The sequence below is a fragment of the Lonchura striata genome, chromosome 5, assembly GCF_046129695.1.
Source record: "Lonchura striata isolate bLonStr1 chromosome 5, bLonStr1.mat, whole genome shotgun sequence".
Classification (NCBI taxonomy): domain Eukaryota; kingdom Metazoa; phylum Chordata; class Aves; order Passeriformes; family Estrildidae; genus Lonchura; species Lonchura striata.
Genome location: NC_134607.1, coordinates 23,557,887 through 23,582,589, shown reverse-complemented (window position 1 = coordinate 23,582,589; position 24,703 = coordinate 23,557,887). Strand labels below are relative to the sequence as shown.

Below are 24,703 nucleotides of genomic sequence, written 5' to 3'. Positions count from 1 at the left end.
CCCCGTGCCGCGCGGGCGCCGCCCGTGGCGATGGAGGCCGCAGGGTGCCCGGGCCGCGGCGGGCTCTCGGCGGCGGGCAGGCCGGCCCGCTACAGCACAGGCACCCGGGAGTTAGTGAAAGGTAACGGCGGAGCCCGTCGCCGGTGTTGCCGCCCCGGCTGGAGTCTCCTAAACCCGCATCTTCCCTTTCGGATTGGGGTTGTGAGAGGAGGTGACCCTAGGGCGGGTTCTCCAGCCCGGCTCTGCTGCCTCTTCATCGACGCGTTGTGTTTTTCAGGGATGATGGAGGAGTTGCAGATGACGCATTCCCAGAAGCGATACCTGATGGCCTATGTGAAACGTGAGTGAGGCGCCCTGGCTCTCCTGCCAGTTGCTGTGCTGTGGTGTGGAGCTTTTGCATCTCGGCATTCGCCCAGAGCCTGCTCGGATGGGCAAGTGCTTTAAACCAGCAGCACAGCGGCTGCTGGCACATGGGGACAAGCGGGAGAGCTGTCCCCACGGGTCGCCCAGGAAACAAGGCGTAACGGTGTGACTTGAACCGCAGTCTGTCGTGCCCAGTGACCAGGGTGAGACATCTGGGGCACTGGGGTCTTCGTTTGTGATGCTGCTATAGATCAACAGGTAGATCTGCTGGTAATGGCCCAGAGCCATCCATTCAGAGTCCCTCCTGTCTGATTTGCTGTTATTTTTGGTTCGTCCCCCAGGCGGAGATGCCCTGCCCCTTCAGAGATTCTCCCCATCCAGCAAACAGCCAGTAACTGTTTCCTCCCCAGCAGCCTGTCAGCCACACAGGCTTCCAGCAAGACCGCTTCTCCGACCTGCCGGGGTCTGCCAGGCAGGGGATGCCTACACCCGGGAGAAATTCAAGCCACAGCCCACACGTAAGTCAGCGATCACTGCTAATAAATACATGGTGATGCCTAGAGCCTCTCTTCTCCTTCTGTCCCTCCCCTGCCTCAATCTCAGCAGTGGCAGTGCATCTGAATTGCTGTATCACATCCTCATGCTCTCAGTCTGCAAAGATGTTTCAGAAATGGATCTCTGAGGGAACATCTCCTGTAAGTGCTCGCTGACTTCTGCCTGCCAGCTGGGGGGTGACAGGCGATAGCGACCTGCACAGTCCCTGAGTAAGGATGGGGCACTACGTGATTTTTTAGCACATAAAGGTGAACCACACCTCTGATGTTGGTTTGGTGGGCGCTGTACACCCATGTGGTGCTTGCACACAGTCCAGGGATGGACTGACATTAATGAAACACTTCCTCTGGCACAGTTAGCAGGGAAGCAGTGTGGTCAGGCTCCTCCATGAGGAGACGTGCTGATAATAATGCTTTTTTCCTTTGGCATTCTTAGGAGACTTGGAAAAGGAGAAGAGAAGACTTCAGAACATTTTAGCATCAGGGAAGGATGACGTGGAGGAGAAGGTGGAGCAGGTGTTCATTCAGAAAAAGGAAGAGGAGATAGCTGAGGCTGACCGGTTTGAAGAATGTACGTTGTCATGTCCCCAGGAGAGAGGCAGGAAGCCTGGGAAGCCAGCTCCCTCCTAGGGCTGGGCTGGCAGGCTGTGTTGCCAGTAACCTGAAGCATGTTACAGGAGGAGCCACAAAGGCCAGTTCCCAAGAGAAAGGACTCGCTGCTGTGACACTCTGATCCAGCCATCCCCACAGAGCTTATACTGATGAGGTTTGCTGGCAGATGGGCTGCCCACACAAAATGCACCCTGCTGGCAGGGGAATAGCCTAGGGATGTGTAGGGATACATGGGAAACAAGCTCAGGTACTGTTGGTCCTTTTCCCAGCAAGTATGACGCAACATAGACCAGGTCACTTGATAGCCTGACCACAGTTTGGGCCATTCCACTCCAGGATCACAGCAGTTATACTAGCAAAGCTTGAATATCAAGCAGAATTTGAGGCAGTGAAAGACTCTGGCCTGCAGTGTATACTGGGATAGCAAAACACTGCCTAATACCTTTCTGTGCTTGAATCTGTGCTTGAAAGTGTGTGTACAGCCCTGGCAGTCCTTTGCCAGCCAGGGCAGCACAAAGATGGGCATTGCTAGAGCAGTGTATACAAAAGGGATACTCCCTGCTGCAGGGAGCTAGTGCAGCTGATTTTACACATGCTTGGTAGTCTCCAACACTTGTCACAAGTTCTGTCACAGGTTCTGTCTCCATCCACTGACTGGTTAAATTGCCCACAAGCAAAAGAGAATTGTCTACATAAAGAAAATTAGAAAACTGCTGTTCCTGGGAGTCAGGGAGTGGTAAGAAGTTGGGCAGAGGGGACATATCCATTATGTAAGGGACTGCTGAGGTATTGTGATGACATGTTGGGCAAGGTGAGTGTTACAGCAGATATCACCCTGCCTTGATGGGGCTGCTGTTCAAGCAGAACTTTAGGAAATTGGGGGTTCAGATCTAGACAGAAATGTGTTTTCTTGCTTTTTGGCTGCATTCTGTTTCCACAGTTCTTTCTCTCTATCCACCAGTGAAGAATGAAATTCAAGAGAGGAGGGAATTCCTGGAAGAGATGGAAGCTCTAGGACAGGGCAAGAAGTATCAAGGGATCATCCTCACTGAAATCTCACAGGTATGTGAGGGCCTTGGCTGAACAGTGCATGAAGGGAATCCCATGTGTCAGAGATCATAAAGCAGAGTCTTCTCTGATATCTGAGCAGGGAAGGGGGCAAAGAGCTGCTTCCCTTCATGGCACAGCTCGGGCATGAATCTGGGGAATGGTGGATAGCGGTTTTCCAGCTTTCTTTCCATCTGTGCATGTAACTTAATCAGGGAAACAGTTTTTATTCTTGAGATTGGCAAGAGAAGAAAAAAAAAGCTGCTGGCTTTCTCCCTACTCAGCTCTCCCCCTTTCTACTTTGCAGAAATTGAATGAGATGAAGAGCATTGACAAGAAGAGAAGTGAGGAAATGAGAAATATCATGACAAAAGCCTTCCCTGTTGGGAACAAATCCAATCTCCAAGACTAGGCCAAGGGCAAAACACAGGTGCAATTTGTTCCCACCTATTCTTCCCAGACTCTGGGAATCAGAGGCTAGTCTGTGTCTGTTTCCAAAGAGGGGGCAGCACAATCTGTTGCCAGAAACTAGAAGGCAGGACCAATTTGTACATACACAGTGACAGAAGTTGTAAAATCCTTCCCACACACTGGATCCCTTCTTGCTCCATAATATTAAAGACATGAAAACACACAGCAACAGCTCCCAAAACATGACAAAGCAGAGCCTTCTTTTTCCTCTGCAGTGCCTCAGCAATCCATCCATAGAAATGTCATTCCTTCCCATCTCCCCAGAAGTGGAGTTTTCTCGTGACAGCGTGATGGTAACACACACTGACACCATACCTGTAACTGGCTTGCTCCTGGCCCTGTGATGCCAGGAATGTCTCTGGAGGAAGTGCAGCTGTACAGCCTTGTGTACTCACAAGCCCTTGGCATTGCTGCAGGTCACTGTGACTGTGACCTGCGGCATCAGCAAACCTCTGGTGGCAGCCCACTGGGCAGGAACTCAGGAACACAGCTGTGCCAAGCAGGGACAGGGAATTTCACCCCAGTGGCTGCTGCTCTTTGCTGTGGACTTGCTGCGATTTTTTAGTTCCTGAAAGCATGGTATGCAGAATAGCCACTCTATTCCCATAGAGACTGGAAATGGCTGTTTGCTCAACCACAAATACTCACACCTCTGTCCTCCAGCAGGCTGAAGCATTATGTCCCACTTTTCCTGTGGAAATCCCAGCATAACGTCCAGTTTCCAATTTCCTTAAGATCTCATCCTCTGCTTCTTAGCAATACTCAGCCACTTTCCAAAGCCAGGCAGCATGCCCTGGCCCTGGGACAGCACGAGTGCACAAAAGAATGAGAAACCTAATCCACAATCATTTTTTAAATCCAATGTTTCTTTTATTTCTGTTCAGGTGAATGGAAGTCATGGGGTTAGTACAGTATAATTTACAAACCAAATTTCTGACTGGGCACAGGGCCAAGGGGTGTCAGGCTACAGCAATCCCAATGGCCTTTGGCAACAGTGATGTGACAGTAGGCTCTAAAGCAGATTTGTTTGTCCTTGGAGAAGAGTTGTATTTTGGGATCTCCCCTCTCCTACCACTGTTCCTCATCAGCCTGCTTGGTATAGCAAGGATGGCATTACCAGCACAGGGCTGAGCTGGCCAGCTCCCAGCCATGGGGGCCATGCTGGGATTGAGGAGGGGCTCGGGTCCCTCTGGTTTTGGGAAATGAGGATCCCTCTCCAGAATGCTACACCAGCCACCTTGCAAGGCACTGCTCCGAGAGTATTTTGGCTAAAGCCAGTTGGGTTTTTAGAAGAGACTGCAGCAGATGGCTCAGGGCTGGTTATGTCTAATTTGCTAATGAGAAGGCATGATGAACAACTGACCAACCAAACACCCATGAAACTCTAATTCAGACTGATACAATGACTCAATAAATAACTCATCATCTTGGAAGAGAAGGCAGGAGACAGAAAATGGAAGGAAGAAGGGATGGTTGGAAGAACACATTCCCTCCTCTGATGTACACACACACACACACATGACAAATAAAATAAGGGGTTTAAAGTTTTAGGATAGGTTTGAATTCATTTAGTAAAGGAGGTGTAAAAAACAATCCAGCCACATCTGCACACTTCTAAAGTATACACAGATGAAGCTGGGTAAAGGTCAGTTGTGACCGTGCCTCTCTCCCCTGCCGCTCAAGGGTGGCACAGGTGAGCAGGGACACAACTTAGTGCCCCTCACCAGCAGTCACTCAATCTTGAGCTTTTCTGCCCTTGCCTGGAAAAGGAACAGATCCTCCCTCCCCAGGAAGGCAGCAGAGTCAGCAGTGTTTAGCAGCAGTGGGGTTCCTGAGTAGGGCACGTGAGCTACATCCTAGCAGCTGTATGCTGTCCCCTTGGGTCCTCTCAGCCTTGGGACAGAGCCCACCCACCCCTGGTGCTCGAGGGAGGGAACGGCTCAAAATAAATAGGGCACCAGTTGTTTTTTGGCTATGGCTCTAGAGCCTTGTGATGCAGGAGTATTTTCTTAACCTTTTAGTTTAGGCCAGTAAAACCCAAAGGATCCTGATTCTAATGTCAGTTTTCTCCTGAAGTTAAAAATGGGACAGAAAAGGGACAAGAGTGGGCAGGCAAGGAGGGACAGGGAGGCCCAGTCTCCTCCTGGCAGAAGTCAGAGGCACATGGAACTGTCACAGTTAGGGTAGGAGAAGGGACGGGGTGCAGTTAGTGCAAGTTTTCCACAAACACAAAACTCCTTTGTTGTTCTCAGTTAATGATAAGAGCACGCAATTGGGTAAGGTCTGAAAAGCAAATCCGTCTTCTTCTCGCTTTGTTAACAAGGCTTCACGGAGGGCATGGTCATGCTCCCCCACAGCCTCGGGAATGGGAGGGCTTTGGTCATTCTCACCCGCTCTGGGCTGAGGGCTGGCATCTCCCTGGGGTGGCAGCTCGGATATCTGGGAGGGAGCAGTGGGAGAGGCAAGTTGGGGTTCCCTCTCACTGCTGGTGTCCCCTGCTCTAGCTTTTCTCCTTGGGTGACTTGCTCTTGGAGTCGTGCTTGTTGCCCAGCAGCTTAAGCACCTTCATGGGCTTGAATTTGCCTTTCTTCTTGCTCTCTGTCTCCGTCTCCTTGTGAAATTCTGGGGTTGCAAAGGGATGTTGTTACTGTGGGATGTCAGTAGTTGTACAGACATACTGAAGACAGTGGGCAAGGGTGACAGCCACGAATCAAAACCCTCTACTGCATGAACCCTTTCTCTGATAATAGGGGTGTGCAGCACAACTGTGCTTCTAACTTTATTGGGCCTACAGGAAAGTCCAGTCTACACAGAATAGATTCAATCTCTCCTGCACACAATTTCACAAATGGCTCGTGCTGCTCCTTACTGGGGACAGTAGTGAAAACATCACTACAAAAAGCTTCCCATTTGTTTCTTACCTTTCCTTTTAATCATGGCTTCCAACATTTTATCCTCCTCCTCTTCTCTGAAAGAAAGAATGGGAAAGAGGTCAGGAGTTCAGCCCTTAAAACAGCTGCTATATTGTTTAAGGCTAGAAAGCCTCCTACTTAGAAGCCATAGAGGGGCAGATCCATCACTGTCTTGTGAGCATTTGCAACCAGCAGGATAAATCCCACAGGCTGCATGTGCTGCCCTGTCTTTCCCACACAAAGCATTCAGAGACAAGGATTGGGAAGCCTGGGAAAACATCAGCAACATGGACATCTTGGGACACCCCCACAAGGCACCATGTGGCACTGAGTCAGACAGGCTGTGCTTTTCCCTTCTCCCCCAGCTCACCCCATTCCTCACTCACCTCTGCCGGTCCTCGTCCAAGCAGTTCACAATGGCATTCCTCTGCTCGATGATGGTCACCAGCTCCTGCATCAGCACCTTCTCCCTCCCTCGATCCTCATCGGTCCAGTCCTTCTCTACCCAGCCAAACCCCAGGGAAGGACAGGCAATTACATGGCTGAAGGAGCACTGACATTCAGGGCTTCAGGGCAGAGATCTCCAGCACAATCCCCTCTACCCTGCTATGTTACAGGGCCAGTTGGGCTAGCAGTGCTATGGGGACAGAGCCCTGCATGAGGCATTCCCTGGAGACAAAAAGAGCACATCCCTGCACAAGACTGGGACGTACACTAGAGGCTAGAGCCTCTAGAGCCAGCTGGTTGCAATGGCATCCCTATAGATCTGCCTCTCTTCACCTGAGATCCACCTAGAGAGAGGGGAGATGATGCCCAGGGGAAAAATGATCCCTGTGGGTCCCTTCCAACTCAATATATTCTATGATTCTATGAAAAAAGTGGTAAGCACACCCAGAGTGGTGCTTTACCTGGCTTGTTGAGGAGGCACCGCAGTTCATACTCCACATCCGACTGCCGCTGCTCCAGGTTCTGCTGCTTGAAGCTGCAAAGGAAGGGGAAAATATTGGGAAGCACTGCAAGGCTCCAGAGAGGTGGAACATCATCCCAAAGTACTGGGTGAGCTTGGAAAGAACCCTCAAGATGCTGATCTTGTCCTGTATAGCCAGGGAGCCAAGGACTAGTAAGGACCAGCCCTGACTGCTCAGGGCCTTCCTGGAGTAGATGCTGCAGAGGCTCTGGTGATACACTGTGGGTCAGTTCTCAGCACATCTGGACAGATTTGCTTGCCCTTACTCCCTCCCTTTTTAGGCAAGGAGGCCCTGTCTGGATCTCCCCTGGAAGCACCATTTCAGGAGAGCTGAGAAAGATTCCCCAGGAGAGTGTCAGTGCCTCTCCACACACCTGCACACACTTACATGTAGATGAGCTCCGACTCGTGGCGCACCAGCATGTGTTTCTCATGGATGAGCTTGAACCAGTCCACAAGCAGGCTGTCCTCAGGGTTGTCTGCCAAGCAAAGGGACAGTTCAGAGCCATTCCCAGCCCTGGTGGATCCCATCACCCTGCAACAGGCTGGGCTTTGCCTAGCCAGGGGAGAGGCACTGGGCTAGAGCCAACCCAACCTCAGCCTCTTTCTGAGGCCCAGAGAGACCCCATCTCTTCTCCCACCTGTTTCCATTCTAGGGGCATCTCCATGTTCAGGATAAGGTTGTTTCCAATCTTGGAGGCCAGCACAGCCTCTTGTGTTCTTCCAACCCCAGCATCAGCAGGGAAGAAGTCACTGTTGCTATTTCCTTGGCTGGAGAGAGGGCAGCCCTAGGGTCTGTCCTGCCCCACACCCACAGACAGCCCAAACCACACACCGTTCTCAGCACTGCGCAGTTTTTCCTCCAAGGCCACCCCACGGTGCTCCAGCTCATCCAGCTGATGCTCAATGGCATCCATCTCCCCATAGATGTCTTCCTCAGGGATGTACTGATCTGTCTGCACCTGCCAAACCATAAATCAGACACTTTCATTACCACCAGACTCCAGTTTCCAGGGGTAATCCAGAGCTTGGTCAATACTAGCAAGGGCAGAGGGACAACAGAATATTCCATTGAAGTGTGGATCTGAAATCCCTATCCCACTCCAGTCTGGAGTAAAGGAAGATGATGATGTTTTTTTGAACAAGGTGTAGCCTACACACCCTCCTCTCCAGCCACAGCCACCTGCTGTAATCCCTTCCCACACATGCCTCAGCAGGGTGCTTGAAGACTGCTACAGCCCTGGGGGATAGCACAAAGCTGGCTTTTCCCTCCCTGCTCCCCAGGGCCCTTTTACCTTGCGTTTGATCAGTGGGAAGCCGTGGCCTGGTGCAGGAGGACGCACAGGCTTGGAGCCCTTGGGAGGTTTCTTTGCCGAGGGGGAGGCAGCAGGAGATGGCTTCCGATTGAAGGGGTTCTCTTTGCAGGAAGACTGGAGAGGGCAGACAAAAGCAGACACATGAGCATCCAGGGAAGGGAAGGGATCCCAACAGGTGGGAATAAGCAGACAGGGCAGCGCTAAGGTTTGTCCTGCCCTACAGCCTCCTAAAAGAGGAATGCAGCACTCATTTCCACCAGCACCTACTCAAAAAAATGACTGTGCTCCTGTTTGACATCATTTTCCTAGCCTCTCCCTCACAAGTATGCTGAAACATTTTCCTTCATAGTTCCCTTCCTATTTGCTCAGACTACATGACATCCTGCTGCTTCTCCAGCACACGGGATAGGCAAAGTACAAGCAGAGCCAGCATTTAACACAGGCCTGAAGCTTGCTTTCAGAGGTCACACATTAAGCCTACCAAAGGGGCAAGCCTGTATCTGCAGATACCCTGTGACCAAGTGATGGATGGGGAAGAAAAGCCCTGTGATCTGGATGGGGAGAAGGTCATCATCTCACCTTCAGCTGTGGTTTAGGTGAGGAAGATGTCTTGAGGCTCCCAGCACCACCATCTGAAGCCAAGAGGATGGGTGTAGGGCTAGCCCCAGCTGGAGGCTTGGGAGGCAGCTGGCTAGGGCTGGTTTTCAGGCTGCCAGTGGAGATGCTCCTGCTGCTGTGCAGGGTGCTGGGCTGTGTCTCCCCACTGAGGCTGGCCAGTTCGCTGGAGGAGGAGAAGGAGGAGTTGGTGTAGAGGCTGGCTGGGACAGCAGGGCTTTCACTGCAGGAGACACTGGCCAGCGGTGCATCAGCGCTGGAAGTCTTGGCAGCTGTTGGCATGTGCACAGTGGGCTCAGAGGAGCTTTTGGGCACTGAGGCCTCATCGGTGTCTCCCAGCACCTTGGCTGAACTCTCAGAGTTGATGCTCTCAAGGCTGAGGGCTGGAGATGGGGTGGAGGATGATGGCTCAGAGTGTGACAGCCTGGAGATGGGGTGGTGGGCTGCAAAGCAAAGGGAGAGCTCAGGAAGGAATGAAGGGACAGCCAGGACAGAAGGGGAGGGTGGCATACACTGGACACAAGGGTCAACGTAAAATCTTGCCTGCAGATGCTGTGCTCCAGTGGCTAGAGAGGACATGGCTAATGCAAACTAATGCAACCATCACTGCATAAAGGCCTGGCCTGCCAGGGTGATGCAGAGGCACCTGGGAAGGGGGAACCTCCAAGGGGATGCACAGAGGCTGAAGAGGAGAGATAAGGGAGCAGGAGGAAGCTCACCTAGTGGAGAAGCATTAGGGGCTCGTGGAGCTGGCCGCTTCTTCGCCTTTGGACTGCTGGTAGGAGTGATGCCATACCACGGGTGGAGAGGTTTGGCAGCAATCTCGCTCTGCTCCTGCTCAGGTGTGCTCTTTTGGGTGTCAGCATTTTCCACTTCCTCCTCATCCTCCTCCTCAAAGGGGTTGTACGGTTTGGGCTCCGCGATATCAGACCTGCTCTCCTCACTCCTGGCTTTCCTCACCTCCTCCCCATCCTCCTCTGAAGTCCTACTTGGAGTCTCATGGCTGTTGCCTGGGGGAGGAGGGGGAGCTGGCTTCTTCTTGGGCTCTGCTTGCACTAAGGCCATCCATGGTGGATCCTTGGCTCTTGCAGCTGTTCCACCACTGGTAGAAGAGAAAGTGAAATTGAGATGACAGAGACAAGATGGGGTGGCAAGGCACTGGAGAGGGACTTTGCCTTTGGGAGAAAGAAAGATGGAGCAGGATGTCTCCAATGCAAAAGCAGCTTTCTCATCCAAGGATGGCCCTAGGCTTCCCCAGACACAGTGTCTCACTCTTGGTGGGCAAACATACAGGCCTTAGGGAAACACAGCCTGCCTGACTTGCCTGCTGGGCCCAGTGTTTTGGTGTCTGAATATGACAGCCTCCATCTTCTAAGCAGTAGTAAAGGCTGAGTTTTATGGGCATAGCTGGTCTTCCCACCTTTCTCAGGACAAACCCTCCACAAGGCAGACAAATGTCTCCTTCTCAGCACCCACAAGCAGGGACATTTCAGAAGGCATTTGGCAATCTGCCTGTGCCACATAAACACCTTTCTGAAGCTCTCAGACTCTTTACAATAAGAGAAAAATGCCCTGGGAGGTACGGATGAACACTGTCAGCTTGACCGTGCTGGGCTAGCACCTTTTGGAGAATAGATCAAAGCCTACATCCTCCTAAGAGCAGGAGCTGATGGAGGTTGAAGAGAACACAGCTGTGCTGTCTCCATAGCCCCACCTCACTATGGAGTTCTCAGGTGATCTGCAAACAGAGGGACGTACCGATCAGAGGAGCAGGGTCTCCCTCGAGGTTTTGGGACAGGGGGGCTGGTTTCAGGTAGCCGACCTAGAAAGACATAGAGTCAGACTGTCACAACACCGAAAAGACATGAAGAAAAGAGGTTAAACCAACACGAGGCACCTTAGATACCTTCCCACAGGAAGGTGGCTATTCCCACTCACTGAAGACCCCATGGCATTTTTCCCACAGTCGATGCAGCCAGTTAACCCCAAAAAACCCCTTTGCGTTTTTCTCCCCGCTTTGCCCTGGGAGCTGCACCTGAAGAACTGACATGCCCCTCTGTTCCTGAACCTGCAAACTCCTCCAGCTTTACCAGCTTCCCTCCACACTGGCTTGCTGCCTTTGGAGAGCTCTGGAGAAGTACAAGGGACCAGACAAGCAGGAAAAATAGTACCACTCTCCTTGCTATGGGGATGGCTGGCAATTGCTGACAATCAAAGACCTGGTGTCTGAGCCCAAGATTTGTTCAGAGACAGAAGATTGTCAGGCTGCAGAGAAGGAAGGAACTCAGCCATCCTGCAGTCAAGCACCTCAGCCACTGAAGATGTGGAAGGTAACCCCTGTCACCACCCTGCCCTCTTACCGTTCACCATGCCAGGCCCACACTCGCTGCCCTCGCCCTGCAGAGTGGACCTGGGCCGGGGGACAGGGTGGGAGATTGGAGGGGAGAGGGCAGATCCATCGGTGGCCTTCCTTGGGGCTGGAGTGGGACGTGAGTCTCTGAGCTGTCCATCCAGTGAGCTGGCTTTGTCCTGGGTGAGCCCTGCAGGCTTGCTGGGGATTGGAGGCCTGGGGGGAGTTTGGGAGACAGGTGGCCCACTGCCAGCTTGAGCAGGGGGTGTCGGCGTCTCTGCTTTGCTGGCTGTGCTGTCCTCTGCTGGGCCAGCAAGACCCTCTGCAGGTGTAGAGGTCTCTGCCACACTCTCCTGGGAGTCACCATCATCCTTCCCCACCTCTGCTCCTGCCTGGAGGGCATTTTCTCCCATGCTGTCAGCCCCAGTCTCAGTTCTTAGCTCTGGTGACTGTCGGTCTAGGCTGGGTCTCCTCTCTGCCTTCCCACTCATGGCCAATTTACCACGATGCTGTGTGCAGACAAATGTTCCTGCCTCTGACCCAGGCTTGTATGACCCCGGGAGCAGCGTGCTGGAACATTCCTTACACCTGCCAATGAGAAGAGAGAGCACCATGAGATGGGGGATGCCACCCTGCCCTTCACAGAAGGCAACACACCTGAAAGACCCTCGTAGGGATAGAGTTAGTTCTTACCCCTGCTATTAAATCCTAGAGTGCCCTTGGGGAAGTCATTTGGAAAAGAAGAGAAGCAGAGAAATGTAACCAGGCCACTGTAGGACCCCATGGCAAATTCACAACTCAAATACTGCATGCATTTGGGTTCTTCCTTCATCTCAGAAAGGATTGAATAGATATGGAAGAGTGACAGTTACTATCGAGACATGATGTGGTTTTCACACTTGGAATGGGGAGAGGGATCAACCATTCACAGTCACAAAACAGTGAATATCAACTGGAATTAGGGAGCAACTGGTTCAGAACTGGCACAGGGAGGCTACGGGCTGCCTTGCGGGGGCCAAGGGTCCTGGCATGTGAAAGAGATGTCGGACACATTTGTTTGTAAAGCAACCACACCCCAATGCTGATTATTAAATAAAATTACATCAATTTCTACTTGGAGAATTACTGTGTTGGAGGCTTCCAGAGTATTCAGGAGAAGGAACACACAAGCCTGGCCTGGTCTCATGCTCAGCCTCAGTAATGCTGACCATGGCATCCAGCTGGGCCACAGCATTTGGCCTTAGGCAGCAGGGCCATTCTTACACACTCCTTGCCTGTTGAAATTGGGCTAATAGCTTCCCTGTCCTTTGCTGTCTGCTACATCTCCTTGGATCATCCACTCTTCCCCCGCTGAGCCTCTGAATGCTTCCTAATGAAGCCCTCCAGGCGCAAGCATGATACAAAGCACTGGCAGCCAAGTCAGTCCTTCTCCACCTGGGAAGGGAGGAGGATAGCATACATGAAAGACAGCCAAAGGCAAGGGGCTGATCAAGCACTCCCATGAAAACCAAGCTTGTTCCTTCTTGTCTGAATACCTGGTGCTTGCAGCAGCTGGCTGCCCTACACTGCCAGCAGATAATTTTGGGAAGGAATTCTGCTCTGGGCATCCAGTTGACTGGGATTTCCTTTGAAATGGAGAGCAGAAGTGTGAGGACATAGGAACTCTAGACAGAAGGGGTAGGATGAAATGAGGTGGAAAGCTCAGACAAGGGGAGAAAGCAGTTTGCAGAAAATAGACAAGAAAATAATCAGGAGATAAAACATTTGGGATTAAATTACAGGGGTCTCCTTGCTCAGTCTGAAGGGCAATGAGTTGTGCCATGGCAGACTTGGCACCTCACCTATTCCTGGTCCATGAGGGAATGTTGCACCTGCACCCCAAAACTCCTGCTTTTGTCCCAGCTGCAGATGGGAAGCCTGATGGGCCCCAGCTGAGCTGCCCTCCTGTGACACTGTTTCTACAGCACATTGTCAACTGGCTTAGGCAGGTGAATGAGGCCTCCCACATCTTCCCAGTGGCTCGATGTTTCTGACCAGATGCCAACCCTTGTCCTGTGGCCCATGGGAGAGATCTCATTTCTTCATCATCACAGAAGGGAAAGCAAAGTAAATGATTTCACAGGTGCTGCAGGTAAGGACCTGCACTCAGGGAGTAACCAGAGAGCTGCTCATTCCTCAGTTTGTTAACAGTCTGCAGCTCTCCACATGCTCCCTGAGAGCTCAGCACCACCCAGGCAGCATGGAAGCCTGTATATCCAGTTCAGGATGTGGAGTGTAGCTGGAAGGAGCTCTGTAGGATGATGTCATGGCTCAGACCTCAATGGAAGGGGAAGGGGGATGGTCCTGGGTAGGCAGGTGGTAAAGAGGCAGAGCATCCTTTTTTATGGAGGTGGGAGAAGCTCAAGAAGCTGGGATTCCAAGTGAAGTGGGAAAGCACAAGCAAGGGAGGCAGGGAGCAGGATAGGAATGGAGCACATGGACACAAGGGGCTAGTCAGACCTCTGGGACAGGGGGCTGGCAGCAAATGGAACATCTTCACTTTTATTTCAAGCACTGTTTTTTGTGTTCCATGTTGTCCAGGGATGCAGACACTTGAAGATGGGGTGCAGCAGGCCACAGACCCCCAGTGTGCTGAGGGGAGAGGCTGCCCCAGCAGGCCTGGCCATGACATACCTGAAGCACTGGCGGTGGTAGAGCTTGCCCTCGGCCAGGTAGCGCTGCACCAGGTGGACGTGCTGCTGGCAGGCTGCACAGGTGCTGCTGAGCGTGCTGCGCTGGGACCGCTCCGAGGGGGGATCATCCTGGGACACAATGTGCAGGCAGCTCAGCATGGAGCTGCTCCCCAGACCCTGGATTCTCCAGAGCAGCTGCTCCCTGGGCAAGGCCCATCACTGAGGACTCGTGGCACAGCTCAGGGGCTGACCTCAGGGGCTGACAATGTACAGAACAGCTGCCCTCAAGCCCAGGCACAGGCAGGCTGCCTCTTCCCAAATTAGAAGAGTCCACTTCAAAAGGTGCCTTGGTCCTATCTACAGCTGAATGGCTGTGGAAGGGACTAATCTATACCCCATGCACCAGAGTCCTCCAAAACATTGAAAAAGGTCCCATCCCAGACAACTGCTAAAACCTGAAATAAAAGGCATCTTTTCTGCCATTCTAATCCTACATTCCTGCTCTTTCCTCATCTACAAGGTTATCTCCACATAAGGAAGGACACCCAGCACCAATCTCCCCAACCTCTTGCCTGCCATGGACAAATTACAGTCCACAGACTCATAGAGAAAAATCAGTCTCAGCTGCATCCCACAAGGAAACAAAATCCCAAACACCCCTCACCCTCAAAACACACAGGCAGGCTCCTGCAGAGGTCCATGGCTCTGTGACAGGCTTTTTCCCGTCTCCTCACCCTCAGTGCAGGGGGTACCACTGCCTCAGGCTGTCTTGGAAACTTTCCTAAGAAATTAGGTACCTGTGGTGCTGAAGGACTCTCAACAGCAGCCACGGGTGTCTTCTGTGACAGCAGAGGAGGAGAGGAGGCAGCAGCTGGTCGCTTCATAGGCAGAGGGACACTGGCTGGAGGCAAAAGGGAATGAGGATCAGGCGTGGAGAGCAGTGGTGACTCACACCACCCATGTGCGTGAAGGGGAGGGGAAAAGAAATAAAATCATCCAGCCTTGTGACATAGGATGAGACTTGCCACTCCCAAAACTTCAGTGCTTATTTTAGGTGGAAGATGCAAACACTATCTAATAATGGGTAAGCTATGAGGCTGTCAGAGAGCCTGGCCTGCTGTGGATCTCCTTCTGTGGCCCAGGGATACCAGCTTCCCACTGTGATTTTATTTACTCATCACGTGCTACTTGGCTTCCTCGTAACTGACTCCCTAAGCAATGCTCAAAGCCCAGAGCAGCTGGGAGCTGGGGTAGCTACTGATGTATTGTTGTGAACCACTGGGCCTCAGGGCTTCCAGGCTGTCAGCAGGTCTGTGAAGCATCTCTTACTGTCAGAGCTGGAGCTCACACACCAATCTCCATCAGGACTCCTTGTCTGGGAGACCAGCATCCCTGGAGAAGCATATACAAGTGGAAGAGATTTATCTGATGTTGTGGCTACAGTCTGAAGCAGAGGAGACTTGGAGCTCTCATCTCCACCCAGCCAAAGGATGCCCAGGAAGAGCTGGCTCAAAGCACTCAGCTCAGACTGCAGTTGTAGGGACAGATGAACTGATTTGAAACATTCCAGCCTGGCTCCACTCCCTCTGTCCTCTAGTCACTTTACATGTACCTATGTCATGAAAATTAGCTGTGGGAGATGGGCTCCTGTTCAGCTTTCTTGTATTTTAGTGGGTTACAGCAGACCACAAAGGGTTTTGGTGAGCACCAGGGGTGGTGGCTCAACCCAAGTTGGCAGGAATGCAGTGCAGAGGGAGGAGAAAGGCGTTTCCTTTTCCACAGCCTGAGCTATTACATCACCCCACACCTCACCCCAATGCACTGTCTCTTTCAAGCCCTCCTCAGGGGCACCAGCAAGGTGCAGGAGAGGCAGGTACTACCTACTCCTCTCCCCTTCCCCACAAACACAGCTCCCAGTTGCCACAGGAAGGAGGAAGCACAAGGTGGTGCTGGGTTTCCTGCACTCAAACAGGGGCAAACTGGAAACCTGAGGGTTTGGGAGGACACTCACCTTGGCTGGGGTTGTTGAAATGGTTGTAGTACTGAGACACGTAAGTCATAATGCTGAGGCAGTCAGGGACTTTCATGGAGACCATATCATTGGGATCTAGCAGGGCTGGGATGCCCAGCTCCCGCTCTGCCAATTCAAAGGCCTGCAGGAACAGCACAGAGGCATTAAGGAAAGAAAACTGATGTTTCATGAAAAATAACAGAGACATGAAATTGGAAGGACCCCAGAAAGGTTAGTGAACCTATAGCATCCCTTATGGACAGAGGCTTCCAGACATGCTGCTTGACTAAAAAAATAGCAACAGAAGCAAGGTTCCCTTCAAGTTTTCACTGAAAAAAAACCCTGTGCCAAGGGCTGGCAGGTTCTTCCAGTGACACTGAGCTCTACGGAGCAGTGTCCTCAGCCACCCCAAATGCTCACCCCACAGAAACACTGACTGGACATCTTTTCCTGCTCTGGGGTGCCACACCTTCCCCTCCCACAATCTACAGAGCCATCCTGGCTCAACATCCAGCACCCTGCCACGCACAAGCCAGTACTGCCAGTACTTTTCTGTGTCTCAGCAAGCAGAAACAAGGACACTGTGATAAGGAGTACCCATCTCCTCCAACTGCATACACAGCTACCCAAAAGGAAGGAATGGAAGAGATAAAAAGCTGTTGGAGAGTTTCCCACTTGTCAGTGTGTGTGGATTACTGTCTCTACACTAGCCATCCCTCTGCTGAGCCAAGGACAGAGAACCCACATTGATCTCCCAGGGACAGGGGTGCAAGACTATGGCAGGGACTGAAGAGAAGTAAGTTTGGAAGAGATGAGAGTGGTTTGGGCACTGAATGGTGAGGTAAAGGTACTGGGTGTAGGTAAAGACTGAAGGTGTCTAGTCTCTGGGGCAAGAGGTGCTGTGCAGGGTGTGAGATATAAAGGAAAGGAATGGAAAAACAAAAGAAAATAGATATTTCCAGTAACTAGGAGTATAAAAGTGCCCCCCATGGACCTCCTGATCTGTTCAGCCTGGCTTTAAGCCAGTGGTCTGGACTGAGTCTTACTGAACACAAGGCTGCAAGGAGCAAAGAGTGAAGAGAGATCCCACCTGAGAGGTCTCTAATAGGACAAGATACCCATTGTGTGGGTCTTGAATGGAAAAAGCTGCTAATGACTGAAAGGGGCCAAATGGAGTAGGAAAGGACATGCCAGGACACAGCTGGACAGCCCTAATCCTGTAAATACCAAATCACAGAATTACAGAATGGCCGGGGTTAAAAGAGACCTCAGACATCATCTACTCCAAACCTCTGCTAAAGCAGGTTCACCTAAAGCAGGTGACACAAAATCACATCCAGACAGAGTTTAAATATCCCCAAAGCAAGAGACTCCACTTCCTCTCTGGACAGCCTAGTCCAGTGCTCTGTCACCCTCACAGTAAAAAATGTTTTTCCTCATATTCAGCTGAGGAATTCCTGTAATTCAGTTTGTACCCATTGCCCTTTCTCCTGTTGCTGGACACCACTGAAGAGTCTGGCCTCATCCTCGACATCCACCCTTAAGATATTTATATGTAGCACAACTCATCTTGGGAAGATGATGGGCTGTGCCTTTCCACAGACTGTCAGATGGAGCCTGTAGCAACTAGGACTTTTTGTCATTTAAAACAAACAGGGCTATTGCTGCTCTGTCCTACCACTAGCCCCTGGGGCTGGGCACCTCCCCATTCCACACTGCCTGCTTCTGCTACTGGCTCCAGCTGTCCCAAGCAGGAAGGGAACATTGCAGACCAGGGTCTACATGACCTTCCTCTCTGCTGAATCCTGTAGTAAAACTAGCTTCCTGCTTCCATGCTTCCTGCCTGCAAATCTGGAACAACTGAAGTCAAGATGTTGCACCATTTAAATCTTCACCTGAGATGTTGTCTTGGCAACTATTAGGATAACCAGGCTGGAAGCTGTTGTTTCAGATTCCCTTGTTTCCAAAGATGCTCCTGCCTATTACTTACTAACACAGATTTTTCTTATACCCTCAGTACTGTCACAAATTCCTCCCACATGACATGACCTCCATCAAGTCCTTCTGACATAATTTCTTCCTTCTGTGCACTGAAGAACAGGAACTTACCAAGCGATTATTCTCATAGACGTCATCCTTGGAGAGAGAATCAAAGTCTCTGAAATGAGAAAGCACAAAATAGCCACATGAAGTGCAGAGGAAAAGTGCCCCTATGCCATCATACGTAGATTCCCAGGGCAGTCAACCTTACAACAACTCAACACATAAGATCCTAGATAAACAAAACCTTGGCAAAGCAGATTTCAGGTTTTAACGGGATAAGGAAACCAAAGGGAAATTGCAATTAAAAAAAGAAAATTACTCCCAAATGGGTGGTGACCAGGAAATTAAAATGTCATTTTTGTCTCTTGTTACCTGCTTCTGCCCTTGAGATTAAAAGCTTCAGAACCATGTTTCAATTAGCACCACACACTGCTGCACCAAAGATTGCATGCCATGACCCCAGACTTGCTTTTCAAGGCCACTGGTCCAACAGTGGTGAATGGGGATAAAGATCCCTCACCTCAAGAGAAAGAAGGGGCAGATACAGGTGGCATTTCGAGGGTCCTTGGACAAACCTCCCTGCACCACCGCAAGGAATCTGGGATGACACAGATCTTCAACTGCACTTCTGTCCTTGCTTTCCCCCAAACATTCACGGTGCACAACAAATCATCCTCAGCTGCAGCCCTTGGAGCTGAATGCAAGGTGCTCAGGGCACACAGAGGATTCCCAGCAGGCTCCAACCCAGGGCATACATTTGTTGCAACCCATTTCACTTGTTCCCCTGCAGTCCTTTGGGAGTTCAACCTGGCCACAGGGACTGATTAGATACCTTCACCAGGGAAGCAGAGGGCAGAACATTAAAGCAGTCTGCAGGCTTCCAAAAGAGGGGAAGAAATGCAGGAAGGAGTTAGTTATGCCTTTTGCATGTGCATGTGGGTATAATGTGTGAAAACAGCATCACGCTGCACTGCTTACAGCTCCTTCCTGATGAGGATCTCAGCTTTGCTACAAAAAAAACTCCTCGTGCAGCAGTCTGGTGCCTGCTAGCTGGATTCATGGGAGGACACAGTCCAGAGAGGTCTAGGGTCAACCAAAGCCACTCCAATGGACCATAGAGACGTGCCAAAGCTTGGGAGATCAACACAGAAGGACAATTCAGCCTACAGGAGGGAATGCATTCCCCACCCTGAATGTGGTGTGCAGGAGGTGAGGTGGCACCACACACCTGCAGAGAGGAGCTACATGAACCTCCTTCCTCCATCCCCCTCTGGATTTTATTGCCTTTTCCTGGAACACCAACACAACCTGTCATGGTGCCGCATGGCAGGGCAGCCAGCTCCTTCTCGAAGCCCCTCACGCAGCTTTCCCAAAGCTGCAGAGGAAGTCCATGATGAGCTCAGGAAAGTTTTCCCGGCTGCCTACACCACTATAAAATTACACTTCCTCCCTTCAAAAGCAAGAGGCTGCTGGTGCCGTTTCCTCACAGACGAACGAAGCTGCAGTCACTGGCTGCTGCAGGAGCAAATGCAGCAGACACACAGAAAGGTGGGCTGGATATTCAGCTCTGTTACTTTCCTGAAAGCTCATGTAAATGCATGTACAGAGCTCAGACTGCTCAAAATACCACAACTTTTCCTTCTCTACATGCTGGTGAGCAAAGGCGTCAGCTGCAGCCTATACTTTAATGTCAAAACCACTGCCATTTTTGTAATCATAACTAGTCTCCACTGGGAGATGTTTCTTCCCTAGGTTTTTGTTTTGTTTTTGCCAAGAGAAATCCTTTAACCTAGCAGTATTTTTTTTTTTTTCCTTTTAAAGAAAATGCCAACTTGGAACACAGGAGAAGCAATGACAGCAAAGTTATATATCAACTGTCCTCTAAACATTCATGACCTTCATTTTGAATGCCTTCACTTTCAGGATATGGGAGTGGTATAGCTGGAAGCTCCTTGGTGGGCTGGGAGAGTATTTTCTAACAGACAAAATATCATGTCCATTCCATTCTGCCTCAGCAAACCAAAGCTGTTTTAGTCTACCAAGGCAACTCCATTAGAAAAAGCAGATGCAAGCAGAGAGAATGTGAAGCTCAAGAGGTATCAAGGGGTTACCAAGCAGCAAGGGAACAGGAGATTCTTTTCCACTAATGCAGGATTGCAGGCTCAGATTTATCCAAGATGTTGAAGTCCATGTGTACATGGCCCCAGGGATCAGTTTATTCAGTTCCTCTCCACTGCATTTTCCAGCTCCCTCTCTGATAAGCCAAGCAGGACCACACTGACCTGTGTTGCTCCTGACATGAGCACTCCCATATACCATTTGCTCACGTGGCACCCCTGTGGCTCCAGGCAAGCTCCCAGTACCAATGTGCAAGGAGCATGGCCTCTCAGGCACGGGGAAAAGTCACTCCAGACACACCCCTTTCCCCTCTATAAACTGTCTCCCATGCAGAGAGCCCAGAACTTGCCATCTCACAGTTCTGTGACATGCGGCTGCATGTCACATTATATTTTTGCCCTGACGTCAGCAGTCTTTCATCCAGCCCTACTCAGGCTCCTCTCCTGCCAACAAGGAATTGAATATCAGAACAGGCGAGACTCTGGCCATCCCAGCTGAACAACTGACTTGACTCAGCAAACCTCAGTGTTGTACCATATCCCAGACTAATATTTCTATGCAAATAACATCCCAAGCACTTACCTAATTAGATACATGCAGAGCCACTAAGCACTCCAGGCTTTAGGGCAGCTGCCAGGGAGCACAGCAGATCCAGGGAAGGGGGAAGGGTGTGCCGTACAGCTAAAACCAGAGCAAATTCCTGGATTCCTCAAATATAAATCATGAGCACTTTAAGGCAGTGCCACATAATAAGCCATTCAGCTTTCCAGGTCTTGTCAGGGAAATGCAGGCAGTACATGGGAAGGAACAAACAAGATTTGTAATCCTGCCTGTAACCAAACCCATGGCTCTAGGGACACAAAACAGCATTTCTAAAACAGCTCTCATCTCCTGTTTTTCTCAAGCCTCCATCTCTCCCAACACTCCAAAGGCATGTGCCATACTCCTTTAGTCTTCTCACCCCTGAATGCCAAGATCCTTCCCTGTGTGCCAGGGAGGCTGTACAGCTTGAGATGCTGAAAGATGCTCTTTGCTTCATTAATCTGTAGCAAATGCCTTGTAAACACTAATTTCATGCTTCAGATTTCTAGAGCACTGAGCAAACAAACTCATTAATCCCCACAGTCCACTGTCAAGTTGGTCTGGATGTTGACAGCTTAACTGAAAAGGGAAGAGAAGAGATTAAATGCCTCATCTCCAGATCACACAGCCAGCCGCACAGTCAGAGGCTAAATCCAAGTTTCCCATTTCCCTGACTGGGACAGTGAGCTAATGAAGCCAAGTGAAGTGCCTAACAACAATGGAGTCAGGGATTTTCATCTGCACGGTTCAGCACACAGGTCCTAGAGGTGTGCACTTTGTTCTTGGTGGTCACTTCAAGACACCTTTAGCTGAATTCAGTAGGCACTGACGAATTCCAGTCTACTTCTTTCAAAAAGCCCAAGTCTATATTGTTTCCAAGAGTTCTGTGGGAGCTGCTCCAAAGCTCTCCAGGGCAGCACATCCCTCTGATGCCAGTTTGACTTATTCCATGGTGATTGTGTTCAAATGAGGAGTCATGTGGAAAACTGTCCTCAGTCTCACTTACCCATATGGTCTTTCATGACAGCCTCCTCCTCAGTGTGTTCCCTCCCAGCACAGCAGCACAACAGGCGTGTATCCAGGCAAGGTCAGAAAACCGGGATAGTCTGGCAGCCACCACAGCAGCATTACCCAGGGGATCAGGGTGGCAGAGGAGCGGTGTCACACAGGTAGAGAAGAGCTTCAGCTCAACTCTCCTATGGATGTGCCCATTCCCCTCTCTGCAATCCCAGAGGAAGCCAGCAGGAAGCAGGGAAGCAGAGGAACTCGAAGTTCTGTGGAGCTAAGAGGAACTCCAGCCTTCGGGGACAGCACAGCTGTCTCATGTGGGCCAAGAGAGCCCCACATAAAGGAAGACCACACAAGGTCAGAAAGGCACTTGCAGATCCCTGCCAAGTCCCATTACCGAGCTGACTGAAAGCACTTTAGAAGAAAAGAAGGGCAACCACTTTTCCTCGGCTGTCAGGAGATTTACTGCCTCTGATCCAATCTTCCCACTTCCAAATCGGGACAGGCTGAAGAAGCTGGAATCAGATGAAATGATGCTGCTCTCCTGACGGCAGTCTGAAAATCTTTCTACAACATGCCATGTCCTTGTAAGGTCCTGGGCTTTGTCTCTACAATGCAGCTCGTGCAGATGTGAAGCATGTAGTTAGGACATCGGCCAGGAGCAGATTTAAACCCACTGACAATTTAAGAGCAACAGCCTCTGCATTAATGGGATGGCAAATATGGTTAATGAGAAACCATCAGGTGGTTTTAGTGGTGTTTATCATAAGCTTTTAGTGAACCTCTGCTTTTCAGTTAACAGCTGCTGTGCCATTTACAAAAAAATTAATAATTGCAAGTGATCCTGCCCTTAATTTGCCTCTTCCCACCCAACAGCCTTACAACTGGGAGCATTTTCAGAGGCTCCATTCTAGCTAGTCAGAGTGAGCCATACCATCCAAGAGCTGCAGGACACAAGACCACACAGCTCCTTCAAGACCCAGAGATGTGATGCAAAGAGACCGTATGTCTTGGCTCTCAGTCATTCAAGAACACCATGCTGAGGGTTTTGGGGCAGCCACCTGAACCACAGCAGGCAGCAGCACAGTTTCCAGCCTACCTGCTCAGCTTTAGGTTGTAAAGACACCCGCCTGTTCCACCCTCTCATGGACACCACAGCTCCACAGTGGAGTCACAGTCAATCCTCTGCCTGACAGAGGTTGCTGTCATGGCAAAAAGCTTTCCTGAGGCCAGCTCAGGAAAGAGAACTTGGTCAGTATGGGCAGCCTCAGAGGAAGAACCACCAATCCCAGAGCAGAACGTGACGGGACGCATCACCCTTGCTGGTTTTAGCGGCAGGCCAAGGAGCGCATGCACACCGGCGGCACAGCGAGGTGGGGCAATGCCTACCTGCCCTGCAAGGACTACCAGGGATTAGAGCAGATGGGCGCTGGATTCCCAGCACCGCCGGGGCACACAGGGTTACAGCGGCAGGTTGGGGCAGATTCCTTCCAGCGGCTCAGCCAGTTTCTCCAGCCTAACACAGTGCCCCCAAGCAATCCCAAACTCACCGTCTGCCTCCTGAAACTCACATTCGCCCCCAGAGACACCCAAGCTGGGGGAGGCTAGAGAGGCTCAATACCCCTACTGGCATTTGCTACCTCCTGCTTTCACTGTGGAATCCAGAGGAAACAAGTTAGATGCAAATGCAAGCAGCAACCTCGTCCAGGCCTCTACACAGTTCGGAGTGGCTGCCTCTGGCAGCTGGGAATGTCCCTGTGCAGGACAGGCCTCTGGCCCTCCTGAAGTGTGAAAGCTCACCTCTCACTGAGGCAAAACACCCCCGCACCCAGATACCAACACCAGTCTCTTCTCCAGTAGGCACTGTTCCCACTAGGGTGTATGGACCTAGTCCACCTCCATGATCTCACCAGCCTTATATCACAAAACTTCTGCTAACCCTGACCTTGACAGGTCTGCAGGACCAGGTCATAAGGTCGTTTGCTGAAACATAGACTGATAGAATGGTTTGGCTTGGAAGGGACCTGAAAGATCGTCTGATTCCATCTCTGCTGCCATGGGCAGGGAAACCTTCCACTGGACCAAGATGCTCAGAGCTCCACACAATTTGGCTTTGAGCACTTCCTGGGAATATGAAATCCTTCATTCCCAGTACCCAACTATTTCTCGACAGCATTTTCTTCAGCGCATCCCCTACCAGCACATCAGCGCAACAGAGACACCTTTGCTCTCTGAGCCCCTCATCTCCATGCTCAGGGAGATTCCCTGCCGGCCAGCCTGGAGCCGTTTCCCACGGCTCCTCCATCGCCCCCAGCCCCTGTGACCCCCGCGATCGCTGCTGGGCACAGGCGGCCCAACCCCTCCAGAAAGGGGGTCCCCGGGGTCCCGCGCCCCGGAGCTCCGCGCCCCCCGCTCCTCCTGCCGGCAGCGCCCGCGGGCGGCAGCCGGGGCCCCGCGGCGCCCGTCCGAGCGGCGGGCACGGCGCGGCCTGCACTCACAGGAGGTCGGGCCGGTGCCGGTGCAGGATGGCGCAGAAGGCCAGTCCGTCGCGGAACGAGGTGCTGAGGTCGCGGATCTCCACGCCGCGGTAGCCCTCGCACTGCCGGCGGCACCAGGCTTGCAGGGCGCCCCGCGGACCCGACATCGGGGCGGCCGCTCCCAGCGCCGCCGCCGCCAGCCCGGGGCCGGGCGGGGCTTCCCGGGGCGGGGCTGCGGGCGGGGCCGGGCACGCCGCGGAAGCGCCGGGCCCCCGCGCTCTGCGCTTCCCGGGGAGCACCCTCCCCACCTCGGCAAAAGAGCTGGACCTGAATACAACTTAAATTCAACTAATTAAAAAACACCCGGCAACCTGATTTCCGAAACCGTCTCAGGCTCAGACACAGGCTGCTCCAGGCAGAAGCAGTTCTCAGCAGTCCTAGGGGCATAAGATGCGGCGGTGGAGTTCAGATGGGACGTAGGGGGTTCACAGGGTAGGCTCAGGGCCAAGGAGAAGCTTTGAAGATCAAGACACTTGGAGTCACAGGCAGCGCTTCACAGGAAACCGTGGAAGAACCAGAGGAAGA

The 24,703-nt window shown here is 51.6% G+C and overlaps 2 protein-coding genes across 2 annotated transcripts; one reads left to right on the top strand and one right to left on the bottom strand.

The window, feature by feature from the left end:
* The first annotated feature begins 9 nt into the window (after positions 1-9).
* Positions 10-3,892, top strand: C5H22orf23 (chromosome 5 C22orf23 homolog). The gene is made up of 6 exons (XM_031503683.2): positions 10-121; positions 278-340; positions 705-881; positions 1,354-1,488; positions 2,491-2,591; positions 2,884-3,892. The coding sequence occupies exons 1-6, from the start codon at positions 31-33 to the stop codon at positions 2,986-2,988; spliced, it is 672 nt and encodes a 223-aa protein (XP_031359543.2). The 5' UTR covers positions 10-30; the 3' UTR covers positions 2,989-3,892.
* On the bottom strand, positions 3,893-24,330 carry MICALL1 (MICAL like 1). Its single transcript, XM_021553958.2, has 16 exons — positions 24,140-24,330; positions 18,000-18,048; positions 15,891-16,032; positions 14,677-14,780; positions 13,881-14,008; positions 11,218-11,795; positions 10,616-10,679; positions 9,577-9,959; positions 8,822-9,300; positions 8,222-8,356; positions 7,762-7,888; positions 7,315-7,405; positions 6,868-6,941; positions 6,346-6,460; positions 5,969-6,015; positions 3,893-5,669 (listed from the first exon to the last, which is right to left on the bottom strand). The coding sequence occupies exons 1-16, from the start codon at positions 24,283-24,285 to the stop codon at positions 5,548-5,550; spliced, it is 2,784 nt and encodes a 927-aa protein (XP_021409633.2). The 5' UTR covers positions 24,286-24,330; the 3' UTR covers positions 3,893-5,547.
* Between the last annotated feature and the right edge of the window lie 373 nt (positions 24,331-24,703).